Genomic DNA, 14,138 nt, shown 5'->3' with positions numbered 1-14,138 from the left:
GCTTCCGATTCTGTGTCTCCCTCTCTCTTTGCCCCTCCCCCGTTCGTGCTCTCTCTCTGTCTCAAAAATAAATAAACGTTAAAAAAATTTCTAAAAAAAAAAAAAAAAAAAAAAAAAAAAAAGAGTCAGTCTGTGTCTCTCTTTTTAGGTAGTATCTGATGCTGCAGGACAGGGCGTGGCCATTACAGGGAATCAGACCTTCAACAACTGGAATTGGCCCAATGCAATGATTTTTGCAGCTACAGTCATCACTACCATTGGTAAGTCTTCTGGGACCTTCAGGATAGCCACTGCCATGCCCTAGCTCCACGGAACCTTGTAAAAATCCAGCTCTGGTCCCATGGCCTTGTTGCATTGTGCTCTTTTAACACTTTCCTAGGCATTTAGTCAGTCGTTGGTGATGGGCCACGCTTGGGAGATTGTTTTCCAGGAGTCCTCACCTGGGCTCTTGGAGCAGAAACGACACAGCCCAATAGCCAGGGCCATGCAGGAGGTTGAACAGGTTGCTCACTGCACAAACCCAGCCCATGCTTGCCTACCAGGCTGGGTATTCTGATATTCTGTGGCTTCATAACCGACCACCCCAGAGGTTAGTGGCTTAAAACGCAACTTATTATTCGCTTTTGCCATTCTGTGCGTTGCCTGGGTTCAGCTGGTTGGTTCTTGCTTGAGGTATGTTATGGCGGAGGCAGTCCTTGTGAGACTGGAGTCAGCCAAAAGCACTACTGGCTAGACATCCAGGACAGCTTCGTCCACTGCACATTTGATAGTTGACACTGGCTGCTGGCTGAGAGCACGGCTGGGGGTGAAAATGCACTGGCTTGGGCAGCTCACAGTATGGCAGCTGGGTTCCAAGAAGGAGAATCCCCAAAGTGAGCATTGTAGGACGTCACGGGGAGAAATAAGAGGGCTTCTTAGACCTAGCCCACCGGGCATCACCTGCGCTGCATTCTCCGGTCAAGCCAGACACTGATGTCCAGATTCCAAGGGAGGGGATTAGATGCCAGCCTGCCATGAGCAGCAGCATAGGCTTGCACAGGAAAGGGAGGGATTAAGAATGGTCTACCACGGTGCCCCCGGGGTGTCTCCCCAGAGAAGGCTGTTTGTAATTTGCACAGTGGTGCCATATGGACTAGTGGAAGGTTTACTAATGGTGAAAGCTTTGTCCACCAGGGAGCTCCCAATCTGATGGAGGAGACATAGCCCATGCTATCACACTTGCTCTGTAAATGCTCATGACCATAGTGTGATCAAGTGAAGTTTCATTTCTTAAGTCCTGATGTTAGATCAATATCAAGTGATCTTAGGGAATGTGGGTGTGTGGATGTGGGTATGGGTACGTGATAGAGGCAGGGGCCAACGCTGGATCTGGGTCTGTCACCCTTGCTGTGGCTCTCTGTGCCTCACTCTCCTCTCCTTCCTCAGGCTATGGCAATGTGGCCCCCAAGACCCCTGCTGGGCGCCTCTTCTGTGTCTTCTATGGTCTCTTCGGGGTGCCACTCTGCCTGACGTGGATCAGCGCCCTGGGCAAGTTCTTCGGGGGACGTGCCAAGAGGCTGGGCCAGTTCCTTACCAGGAGAGGCGTGAGCCTGGTATGTCTCCAAACCCTAGGTGCCAGGCAGCACTGGGGGGACCCTGGCAGGGGACGGACGGGAGGATGGGGAAGACCAAGAATGAGCAGAGGTGCCAGGGCAGATGGCAAGAGGGCAGTCCCAGGGCCCCTTGTCCTGTGAGTGAGGCCGGGAGCGATGCTGCTTGCCCTCTCCTGGGTGGTAAGCCTGCTCCGTGGCCTCCTGGGTGCCGCTGCTGGGCTTCCCCAACTCCGCCATGGTCTGACTTGGTCTCCCCACCACCCCGTCAGCGGAAGGCGCAGATCACTTGCACAGCCATCTTCATTGTGTGGGGCGTCCTGGTCCACCTGGTGATCCCGCCCTTCGTGTTCATGGTGACTGAGGAGTGGGACTACATCGAGGGCCTCTACTACTCCTTCATCACCATCTCCACCATCGGCTTTGGTGACTTCGTGGCCGGTGAGTCCTGCCCTTTTCCCCTTGCGTCTGCCTTCTTGCCTTCTCTTTGTCTGCTTCTCCTCCACCTGCAATTCAGCTGATCTTTACTGGGGCCCCAGTAGGTGTTCAGTGTCCTGGGCAGCCCCCCACCCCCCAGAAATGGGTCCTTATCCCTCCCTGCCTGATGCAAGAGGAGTAAATGCAGAAGCCTCTTCTGTTTCCCTGTCTTTCTTGGGTCCTGGCTTTTGCTGCTTCCTCTCCCTCTGTTCTCCCCTGTCTCCTAGGCCTAGGTTCACTAGGGGCTCTGGGTAGGGCCTGGCCCCTGCGGGGTTTGTGCCTGTGACCCAGAAAGCCCTAAAGCCAAGCCAGGAACCCCCTTCCTGTTACAGAGCTGCCGGCTTCCATCTGTCAGAGGAGCGGAGGGTGCTGTTCTAGAGGCTTGGCTCACAGGCCCGAAACTTTGCTCTTGCCACAGGCAGTTTAAAGACAAGAGAGGCCTTCTCCTAAGCTGCCCCACCCCCTGGAGCCGGGACATTCCCCTCCCACTCCTCCCCTACTTAATCCAGCAGGTGATAAAATTCTTTGGCTCCAACCTCTCACGGACTTGTGCTTGTGGCCTGCACAGCATCTTGGCCCTTCACCTTCTTGCCCCTGTTTGGCTGCATTGACCCAGCGTTTCTTCCCTTGATGCCTGCTGCCCTGCCCAGCTGACCCCAACCTTGCTCCAGGGGCCTCTGGTCTCCCCCCGCCCCCTTCCTAGGGGGCAGGAGCAGGTCACTTACCCTTCTGCTTCAATGTAAAGGGAGACTCAGAATGCTAGGGCAGGGGTGGGGCAGGGGTGGGTGGCTGAGTGGTGGGAGGAACAGGAAAGATGCCTGAACACTCTACTGACCTCGGCAGATCAGGGCCTGCTGTCTTGGTAGATAAATTTAGATGGAGGCACAGTCCTGTCATTGTCTAAGGGACCCTGGACAGGCAAGAGAAGCCTTTGTCCTGGGAAAGTAGGGTGTATTTAGTCATCCTTTCTCAGCTCCAGCATGACTCCAAACCTCTGCCTCAGTTTCCTTATCTGTAAAATGGATTAAAAAAAATAGCACCTACCTAATAGGGTGGTAGAAAATCATATGTGTGCGGAGGCTAGGACCCAGCAATGTTAGCATGTCCCTGGTTGTCATCTTGTGACCAAGAGCCCTGAGCAAAGTTGATAGCATCCCTCAAAAACACCTCTTATCTGCCAGGCAGACACAGCACCTGTCTTCAGGGACCTGATTTGATGAGGGTAGTATAGGCCTTGCCCTGCAGGAGCCCCACTCTGGAGGAAGCCCCCTTCCCCTAGTCCCTTTTCCAAGTTGCTCCCAATTGGGGGAGGGGGGGAGTGGCAAGATACCTAATAATACAGATCAATATGCCTAGAAGTGAAAGTTGAAAATCTCAGATAATCCTGGAGTGTAGGAACTCAATCAGAGCTGTGTAGGATGACCCGGGAGGACTGCCTGGAGCAGGTGTCAAGAGCCTGGCCTCTGAGGAGGAGGATGTGGAGTAGGCAGAGCCCTCCAGACCATGGGAAGAGCCAGTCTGAAGAGGGCAGAAACAGGAAGTCAGGGGCAACCAGACCCCCCTGAAGGAGAATCAAGGCTGTCCAGAATAGTTCTTGCTGAGGCCAGTGCATATGGACCTCTTGGCCTGACCCCCAGCCCCATGCATATTAAGCCAGTGGGTCCATCCCCAGCAGTGGAGATGCCAGCTACTGTCTCATGTAATTTCCATCCTGGTTTTAACTGAAGCAGAACATACACGCCCCCAGAAGTGTACAGAACCGCTAGATGTGGTACAGCGAATCATCGAACGGCAAACCTTCATGAACTCTCTCCTGATCTGCATGTTGGCTGTGTTAATAGCCTCCCCAATACCTTGGCCTTTGAACCTACTTTGCCCTAGGGAACCACTCTCCCGACTTTTGACAGTTGAATTGAGGCTCAGGCAGATTAGGGACTAAGATGGGGACATGAGTGACTGAACCATCAGGATGACAGGACAGCCCAGTTGCTAGTCCTTCCTCTCACTGTGCATCCCATTCTGTGTTCTGACACTGTGTCTGCTCTCAGAGAACACGGCTTTGGCCTTAACGTGTCTCCAGGTCCCTGCCGACGCTCTTCTGACCTGGGTTTCCTGTCCTGTCCGCAGGTGTGAACCCCAGCGCCAACTACCATGCCCTGTACCGCTACTTTGTGGAGCTCTGGATCTACCTGGGGCTGGCCTGGCTGTCCCTCTTTGTCAACTGGAAGGTGAGCATGTTTGTGGAGGTCCATAAGGCCATCAAGAAAAGGCGGCGGCGGAGGAAGGAGTCCTTTGAGAGCTCTCCACACTCCAAAAAGGCCCTACAGATAGCCGGGAGCACAGCGTCCAAAGACATCAACATCTTCAGTTTTCTGTCCAAAAAGGAGGAAACCTACAATGACCTCATCAAGCAGATCGGGAAGAAGGGAATGAAGACGAACGGGACTGGGGAGAGGGTCCCAGCAGTGGGGCTGGGGCCTCAGGGGGGTGGGCTGCCAGCCCTCCCCACCTCCCTGGCCCCCCTGGTGGTTTACTCCAAGAACCGGGTGCCCAGCTTAGAAGAGGTGTCTCAGACGCTAAGGAACAAAGGCCATGTGTCACGGCCCCTCAGTGAGGAGGTTGGGGCGGGGCCCCCCAAGGATGGCTCCCTGACCCCTGAAGTGTTCATTAACCAGTTGGATCGAATCAGCGAGGAGGGGGAGCCATGGGATGCCCAGGACTACCACCCACTCATCTTCCAGAATGTCAACATCACCTTTACAAATGAGGAAGCCGGCCTCTCAGATGAAGAGACGTCCAAGTCCTCGATAGAGGACAACCTGGCAGGGGAGGAGAGGCCCCAGGAGGGGGCCGAGGCCGAAGTGCCCCTGAACCTGGGCGAGTTCCCCTCGTCTGATGAGTCCACCTTCACCAGCACCGAGTCTGAACTCTCCGTGCCTTACGAACAGCTTGTGAACGAATATAATAAGTCAGACTGCCCCAGAGGCACGTGAGGCAGGGCCGGCTCCCCACCCCACCTTCGATGGCTTCCGTTTCCCTCATCCTAGGGCGTCCTACTCTGGCCCCTGGTCGGGGGCAGCCCTGGAACTGGGAGTGGGGGGCCAGGGGCCTTCCTCACCTTCCATCCCCTGCAGCTAGATGCTACTGGCAAACATAGCATGTGCCCAGGACAGGGCCTCTGTTCTCCGGTTGAATGGGCACCCTGGCAGTGGGAGGCATCTGTCCTGAGCATGGCTGGTAATTTTGATGGTTCAGTGACCTGTGTGGGCTGGCAGGTGACCCTCAAGGAGGCCTGCACCTGCATGGGTCTTCGTGCGTCATTCGGTTGAAAATGTCACACGGTTCTCTTAGGCCGGGGCCTCGGCTGTTTGAGTTCACCAGTGTTAATGAGCTCCTGTGAGCCCAGCACTGAGTCAGGTATTTCAGAAAAGAGGCAGGGGAGGGCATTGTGAGACCCGGGTCCTGCCTTTGAAGGAGGGACGGCTGTGGTGTTGGGGGTGCTGAGCATTTCAGCTCTTCAGCAGTAGCAGGGCCCTGTGTGGGGCACATGTGTGACCATCCCCCAGGCCCTCCTCGTCTGCCTGTCAGGCCTCTACTGCAATCTCAGTAGGGAAGAGGCACCCAGGGGAAGGGAGAGAGGAGATACTGGGCAGGTGCTGAAACACTCCTCTGATATAAGGGCCTGGGAACAAGCTCTGAGTGTGGCCCAGGGTCTTGTCACTGTGCTCGGACCAAGGCCCGCCCCCCCCCCCCCCCCCGCCCCAACCCAGAGCCCAGTTCCCCGATGCAGACACCCTTTGGCCAAGCAGTGACAGACGTCGGCTTTCTCTCTTCCCAGGAACGTTGGGGGAAGAGGGTGGCAGTAGCCAGGGAGCTGCAGGAGTAAGCTCACCTCTGGCTCCAGCCTCCCTGTCTGGCTGGCTCCTTATCCCCTGTGCCCAGAACAAGGACCTCATGGCTCCCTGGCCCTCCTGGCCCCGTGGTGGTGGGGGGGAGGGGGGGCAGGGGGAGGAGGTAAGTTGCTCTTGGCTTACAAGCGGGAATGGCCAAATATGTGAATCGGCTCCTTCCTACAGCCACGGTTTACCATTTGTGTGTGTGTGTGTGTGTGTGTAAGTGTGTTTAAGAAAGAAAGGACTGGGGACAGGGGGAGCAAAAGATAATGTGAAACTGCACAGACCCTCTCTGATGAGGGGCCGGCAAAGTTCTCTGCGATGTACACCTGAGGGCCGGCCCTCTCTGCCCTGCGCATTCTGTTATTTTTAAATAAACTGCTGTTTTTATATACCTGGAACCTGTTGGTTTCAGAGCCAGAGGGGAGAGGAGGTGAACGAGCAGGGTCCCAATGACTGGGATGTTACATGTTCACCCTTCTACCCCCAACTCAGCTGGGCCTTTCTTGGTGACCTCAGCCAAGGTCATGCTGTCAAGAGTCCCCACATGGAGAGGGCGCCAAGGCACCCATAAGCGCGTGAGCAGCACATTTGGGGGAGAGGCATCTGTCACAGGCACCTGAGGCTGGCCAGGAGGTGAGTGATCACCCTTGGCCCAAACACTCTCTCAGCCCCCCGCCCAGTATTGTGGGGCTGGGCCCCACCCCCCAACATGTGAAGACGGTGATGGGCCTGTGTGTCCACACCCACATTCATCCCGTGACCCAGGGCTATGCTGGCTGGGCAACTGGGTGAGAAGGAGTGGCCTTCGGTGTTTCTGTGAATGTTTTAATGAGTTCATCTTCGTTTCCTTGCCCCACCTTGCCGGGGTGTCCCTGGCTGTCCTGGAATCACACTGTGTGTACATACTGGCAATGATGTCAAATGTAATTTATTTTAACCTTTTTACAATAAAGCCTGAGATGGACAGGCCAGTCTGGTGTGTGCTATGTCAGGGGTGGGGTGGGAGCGGGTGCTGGGCAGGGGCAAGGTGTGGGGGCAGTCTGGGAGGATTGGGGGCTCGGTGAACTGAGGACAGTGGGAGGGTCTCGTTGACTACTGGGGGGAGTGTTCTGGAAGGGAGAGGAAAAGGAAAGAGGTGAGGGGGGGTGGAGGGGCAGGTTACTTAAGATGGGGTAGTCAGGGCAGGCTTCTAGGAGGAGGTGACAGTTAACAGGTCTGAATGAGGATTGGGGAGGAGCCTTGCAGAAAGTGTCCTAGAACCAGGAAGGAGTCAGGAGCCAGGGGAGAGAGGTGGGGGGATCTTGGCAAACTGTCAGCAGTCTGCCAGGCACTGTTCTGGTGCTTTATACCCCTCTGTGAATGAGCTCCTTTGATGGTGCAGCAGCCCTGTGCGGTAGGTGTACATGCTGTTTTACCGGCGAGGAAACAGGTACAGAGAGGTGACTCGGGCAAGATCTCAATGGATGGTGAGCCTGGATTCAAACCCATGCAGCCGCGCTCCTGGGTCTGTTCCCCAGCCACCGCGATGGGAGGAGGAAGCAAGCCTGTGCTTTTGTGGCGACTGACGTCCCTGAAAGGGCTCCTGTCTCAGGAAGGTGGGACCAGCCTGGAGTTCGAGGGGTGGGCACCGGGGGCTGGAAAGAACGTGGAGGAAGGACTGACCAGGCTCAGCTGGGCATGTCTGAACCCATTTAACGAAAGGATCTGTCAGGCTTCTATGGTTCTGGGGCCCCCTAAAGCAGCACCACACAGGACATTAGTTAAACGTTTGCATCTGTTGGGAAACACGTAAAGTTCTGTGGTTTCAGGGTGAGCCACGTTTTTCACGAAGGCATGGATGTGTTCACAGAGGGTCATAGGTGTTTACAATACCACCGGTTCTAGAACTACTTGATAGCATCCCTACCTCTGCCAAAACATCTCTCCACCCCTCTCCCTCTCCTCGCCTGCACCGCCCCAACCCCCACACACAGGTCCAAGATTCTCTGGCTTTGCTTAACACCGTTCAGCTTCAAGGTAACAATTCCATCACGCTAAGTGCTACCTTTATATACCTCGGAGCATCCCCGTGGCACAGGTTATTTGACCCCACTTGCAGCTAAGCAGATGAAGGCTCAGAGTCTGACTTTACCCGGCACAGCTTCGCACAAACAGAAGCACAAATGGAAGCCTGGGGTGGAGGTGTGGCCTTGGGCCACTGTGGCTAAGATTAGTCAGGAGCTTTCTGAGTAAAAGGTCTAGAAACAGGAAGGTGGCAACAGCTGGAGCAGAGGGTGGGGCCTGGGAGGCCCCAAGTTGCTGAGGGATCAAGAGCAGAGGCAGGGTGCCACGTGGGGAGTAGGAGTGTGGTGAGGTTTCCTGTCACCCTGTCATTGTGAGCTGCCTGGGATGGTCGGGAGAAGGCCCTGACAGGGAAATCCCTTGTTGACACCAGATTCAGAACCTGGGTCAGTGAGACCCTGATAAAGAGACCAGTACGTTCATGGGGTGCACTGCTCAACCCTGGAGGTCCACGGGGTTCTGAGGCAGACCCTCCCACTCAGTGGACCCACTCCCAGCAGCCCCAACCCCTGGCCCTCTCCTGCTCCCTCCCAGAAGCCCTCCTGCCCTAGTAGTGAACTGGCACTGTACTCTCCACCTTCATTGCCTGGACTCACATTCATCTGAATGTTTATTGAGCACCTACTATGTACCAGACACTTAGAAAACTACAGTGTATAAAATGGACAAGCTCTCCCCCCCCCCCCCCCTTGCATTCATCGAGCCTATAGACTCATTCCCTTTGTTCTAACTTCTGGCTATTTTTCACGGCCTGTGCTTGGTACTGACGTCCGTATCCCTCAAGGCTCTTTTCATCTTGCCTCTAATACAGACCCTCTTCCACCCGACTGGCACTGCCACCAGCAGGGAGAACCCTGAAGTCAAATCTGACTCCCTTTCTGTCCTGTCTGAAACTCCTCTGGGCTCCCACTCCTCTTTCGTGCACCTCTCTCTCCAGCCTCCTCCTCCTCCACCACCCCCACCTCTTTCAGGGCTCCAGCCATAGAACAGTTTCTCACATGAGCCAGACCCCCCCCCCCCACTCCGTCTCTGTCCACACTGTTTCAGGGATATGCCCTTCCTCTCTCCCGACTGAGTCCTAAGGTCTGGATTAAAGGGGGACATTGGTTTCTCGGGGAAGAGTTCTGCAGTTACTTGCCCCCCTTCTTGGTTCTGGCTCAGATGTTTTTCCTCTGTGCCCAGAGCACCTCTCTCGACAAGCCCACTCTCAGGGCCTGTCTCCTAGTCTTCCACACCCGGCCCCTGACGGGGAGCCCAGAGACAGCCAGGAGTGGCTTGTACACCTTTGGATCCTTACCGCAGGACCCGGCACAAAGAAGGGCTCAGTTTTTCTGGCGTTTACTGCAAGGAGGGGTGAATGAACCAGGGTGCTGAACCCTCCCAGTGGTAATTCATTTTCTCCTCCTGGGGTAGAAGCCAAATCAGGAGGCAGGTCTTTTCCCACAAGGGCGAGTCTCGGCTTGTCGGTGGATGATCTTGAGGGACCATGTTCCAGGCCGTGGTGGCCCGGTGAGTCACTCAACTGTGCCAGGTCACCTCAGTCTGGCACGCAGGATGCGGACACAACACCCCTTATTTGTCCACACCCCCATTTTTGCATTTCCCCACACCTGTCTGCCCTCATGCCTCGTCATCCCCACGGCGGCCCCAGCCACCACTCATTGATGACCCGGGGGACTGGGCCTTCGCCCCAAGTCCCTGTGCTTCCCGGGGGAATGCCTCTGCTCACAGTGACCCCTCACCTCGGTTGCCAGCTGCCTAGTTTACAAAGCCCTTTCACATGGGTTCCTGTGGGATTGTGCAACAGCCCTGGGAGCCAGGTGCGATATTTTACAGCCCAATTTAAGGGGCTTTTTTCAAGTGAGGAAACGGAGAATCTTGGTTTGGTTTCCCAGAGGCCTCAGAGCAGAACCGGGAGATGGTTGGAGGAAGCAGCAGAAAGGGAGGGGAGATGAAGATGGGGAAAGAGCAAAAGGCAATAAAGAGGGCATTGTTGAGTGGTTCAGCTAGTTCTACTGTGGGAGATTGGGGTTCAAACCTGCTGGGATCTCCTGAAAAACCTGTCCAATACACCTCAGAACTGTCCTTCTGAAGGGGGGACATGTATCCACCCATGTATCCACCCATTCCCACCCCCTTTGCTTGAGGCTGACCCCAGGGGCATTAACCCCCACCTTCCTCCCACACAGGCTGGATGTGGCAGACTGCACTGTCCAAAGATCGCCGGGACAGTGTCTCCCATCCCACATACCGGTTGGCAAAGGGACCTGGCCACTCCCCCAGCAAGAGGTGGAGTCTATTTCCTTTGCACGTGGTTGGGACGATTTTGATCAATGGAACACTGAGGAAACGACCTTCTGTGCTTTCTGAACCTACCTGTTAAGAGGCCCGGCAGCTTCCACTTTGTGCTCTTGGAGAAGCCAGCCGAAATGTGAGAAATCTACCTGGAGACCCGGTGCTGTGAAGAACCAAACTAGCCACGTGGAGAAGCCACAGGGACAGAGAATCTGCCCAGCTGAGGGGCCATCTTGGACACTCCAGCCCCTGCTGGAGCCACGTGGAACAGAGCCCAGCCATCCCCCCACACTGCATAATCACAAGCAAATAAATGATTGGTGGTGTTTTAAGCCTCTAAGTGTTGGGGTGGTTTGCCACACAGCAGTAGATAACGGGGACACAGGGTGGGCTTGCCCTGAGCTATGCTTCTGCCCGGCTTTAGAGAAAGCTCTGAGGTGGAAAAGCAGAGGAGCAGCAAGGCATGCTGAGGAAGCACTTGGGCCGTGTGCATGGGGCTGTGCACTACGGCTGCACCGACACCCGAGGTGGGCAGAGGGGTTGGGACATGGGGTACAGACAATAATCTGCTACCATGAATCTAAAACTCTTTGAGGAAGTAGCACAGCTGAGACCAAACGCCCTCAGGTTTTGTAATTCCTAACCTAAGATCAAAGTTTTTTACTTTCAGGATATCAAAGCACCTTCTTTCTATTTTGGGGTCTCTAGCTATGTTCGGATCCTCTCTGCTATGTTTAAACAGTACCGGGACGCCTGGGGTCTGCTACCATCTAGCAGTGTGACCTAAATAGTCACACCTGCCATTTTTGGGATCCTCACCACCTCCTGACCAGGACACTTTATGCCCATGGTCTCATTTAATCCCCGCAACATTATCCGCATTTGGAAGCTGAGGCTCAGAGCAGTTATGTAACTTCCCCAAAGTCACACAGCTAGACGCACAGCCCAAGTCCTAACCTGAAGACCCCCCAGCCTGAGCTACTAACTACCACACCAGTCTGCTCTCCTGCAAAACTCACCAGGCAATTCCTGAGCTCCGCCTTGGGAGATTCTGAATCAGAAGGTCAGGGGTAAAACCTTGGAAATACCCAGGTTCTGGAAACACCTGGCTGGAGACCTCAGAGGTCAGGTCCCTCTGTATTTCTGACATCCCCTGCCAATGAATCCCTGCCTGTGTTTTCACTCTGCATTGAAATCTGTGTTTACCTCCAGTTATGGAAAACTTCCTCCTCATTCTTTGATTCCTTCACCTGCAGTCCCGGCCAGCTGAGCAGCTCTGTCTGGGGTGTTGACATCACAGTCCATTCAATTCAACTGACCTGTATTTGTGGCATCTCTCTTAGGTTACCTAGAACACCTGATGTTGGTTGAGGGCAGGAGGAAGCAAAATGAGGAACAGATAATTGCCTACCAGGCAGTCAGCAACTCCCCTCCACCCCATCTCTTTACTCAAATTCCCACCCTCAATTATTCACTCCAGAGGAAAGTTCTGACCCGGTGTCCTGGAGCCTGTTCATACTGGCTCATGAGACCCAATGGTTATAGTTTCAGAAATTTTGCAAGCTGGTTGCATAAAAAAACTAAAAATTAAATTATATAAATATGCAAATTATATTAAGAACAAACACAATGCTCAAAACTCATCCTTTCCTAATTCCATGCCACTACTATTCATGCTTTGGAGGAAATTTGCATATTTGTAGGTATGTAGTGGGACTATTATATAATGGTATTGCTACTGTGTTTCTCTCCTCAACTTCATGTTTTGTGACATCGTGTTGGTAGCTTAAAATCAGCCATAACGGGGGCGCCTGGGTGGCTCAGTCGGTTAAGCGTCCAACTTCAGCTCAAGTCATGATCTTGCAGCTCACGAGTTCAAGCCCCACACGGGGCTCTGTGCTGACAGCTCAGAGCCTGGAGCCTGTTTCAAATTCTGTGTCTCCTCTCTCTGCTCCTCCCCCACTCATGCTGTCTCTCTCTCTCTCTCTCTCTCAAAATAAATAAACATTGAAAAAAAAAGATTTTTTAAAAATCAGCCATAATGGTTAAGCGTCCGACTTCGGCTCAGGCCAAGATCTTGCATTTTGCGAGTTCGAGCTCTGCATAGGGTTCTGCATTAACAGCTCGGAGCCTAGAGCCTACCTCGAGTTCTGTGTCTCCCTCTCTCTGCGCCTCCTCTGCTTGTGCTCTCTCTTTCTCTCAAAAATAAATAAACATTAATTTTTTTTTTCTTTTAAATCAGCCATCATGGGAGTATCTACACCATGGAAATGGGCAGACACTACAAATTAGGGCTCTCCCCTCCTCAGAGAGCCAGATATTCAACATTTACCAGCACACTGTTGCACTGATCTCCTTCTGGACTGGCTGTGTGGACTGGGTGGGGTGGGGGGCAGTGAAGCTTGCCTATCCTGGAAAGGAGCAGGCATGTCTGGGTTTCAGGGAGAGCATAGCTCATGAAGAATCACTTTATCCCCCCTGACCCCTCAGACCATTGTTTACTGGCTGTGAACCATGTGACCCACATTGGTAAAGCTGATTGGACTAGGAGAGGAAACCTGAACCAAGATGGACCAATGAGATGAGCTCGCTAGGCATTCGAAATTAGGGTGTTGAGAGACTGAGCCAGTGAACCATGAGGAGCAGAGCAGTGAGGTCATGGAGGCTCGGGAGTGGTGGCAGACATTTGGGGTTATGTGGGAGCCAGAGGACAGAGGTGTGCAGAGAGAAGCAGGAAGATAGAGAAGACACATAGTAAGAGAGGCAGAGACAAGGGACCTGGACAGGCCTTGAGAGCTGTATCCTTATGTGGAATCTCACCTTTTATAACAAATGGACCTTGATCCATATAATGGGCCTTGAGCATCCCATACGAAAGCCAATAAGCACGAAAAACCCTTATGTGCCCCTCACTTTGTCCCCAAGCCCCCACATTGTCCCGCTAAGACATTGAGCTCCCTGTCATTCAGAGTGCTCAGGGAAAGGCTTGGTGTCTACTTATAGATGTTGGCAGGTTGACCTCATAGGTCCTGCTGAAACACATGATTCTGAATTTCCACAATGGGAAGGCATAGGGGTATTTTAAGATTGTTTTTTCTCCTTCTTGGCGCCCAGTGCCCCATGCCTAACACCTGGTCCCTGGCAAGGAAGCCTGTACCCCTGGGGATGGGGGTGGGGCACACAGTGAACAAAGAGCACAAGAAAGTCTCTTCTGTCCCTGCCCCCCACACACATCAGCACACACATCTCCATGGTGGGAGAATGGCAGGGGGGGTGGAAACAATGGGAACCTATGAGTCATGGGGGTAGGCAGGATAATGTTTCTCCAAAAAAGCTCCTCTAGCCATGTCCGGAGTTGCTGACGTAGGCAGCTGCCAGGCAGTGGCACCTGGAATGACCCTCAGTTCTGGGCATTCACGTGCCCTTCCCTGGATGACCTGGGTTTTCTTTTTATCTTTTAATTCCGTTTTTATTTTTAGCAAAGTGATATATATATAAATACTTTCAAAAAGTCAAATAATACTACTCAAACGGTAACGGAAAACAGCAATTGCCTGCCTCACCCTTCCCCAGCCCCAGCCCCCAGAGGCAGCCTCTTTTAGACTTCTCAACTATTTCTTATTTTTCTTCCACTTCTTTAAATAACATCTAGATATTTTGGCACCCCATTATTATTTTTTGTTAACCTACTTTAACAATGATTATCTCTCTACTGGAAAAGATGAGGATTAGCTCCATTTTACCCCCCAACATGCATACTTCTTCCTCATCCCTCTACCATAGTTAGATTTCAATTTATGGTTGGATACCAATTCTGTGT

At 53.4% G+C, this 14,138-nt stretch overlaps 1 protein-coding gene across 1 annotated transcript in view; it reads left to right on the top strand.

Moving 5' to 3' along the window:
* Positions 1-6,926, top strand: part of KCNK5 (potassium two pore domain channel subfamily K member 5) — a 38,210-nt gene extending 31,284 nt beyond the window's left edge. Inside the window, exons 2-5 of the mRNA XM_047860018.1 lie at positions 149-260; positions 1,426-1,592; positions 1,862-2,030; positions 4,194-6,926. Of these exons, the coding sequence (XP_047715974.1) occupies positions 149-260; positions 1,426-1,592; positions 1,862-2,030; positions 4,194-5,059 (1,314 nt within the window). The 3' untranslated portion in view covers positions 5,060-6,926. The remainder of the gene's footprint in view (positions 1-148; positions 261-1,425; positions 1,593-1,861; positions 2,031-4,193) is intronic.
* The last annotated feature ends 7,212 nt before the right edge of the window (positions 6,927-14,138 follow it).

This window comes from Prionailurus viverrinus, chromosome B2 (assembly GCF_022837055.1).
Source record: "Prionailurus viverrinus isolate Anna chromosome B2, UM_Priviv_1.0, whole genome shotgun sequence".
Lineage (NCBI taxonomy): Eukaryota > Metazoa > Chordata > Mammalia > Carnivora > Felidae > Prionailurus > Prionailurus viverrinus.
This window is presented reverse-complemented; position numbering and strand designations above follow the sequence as displayed.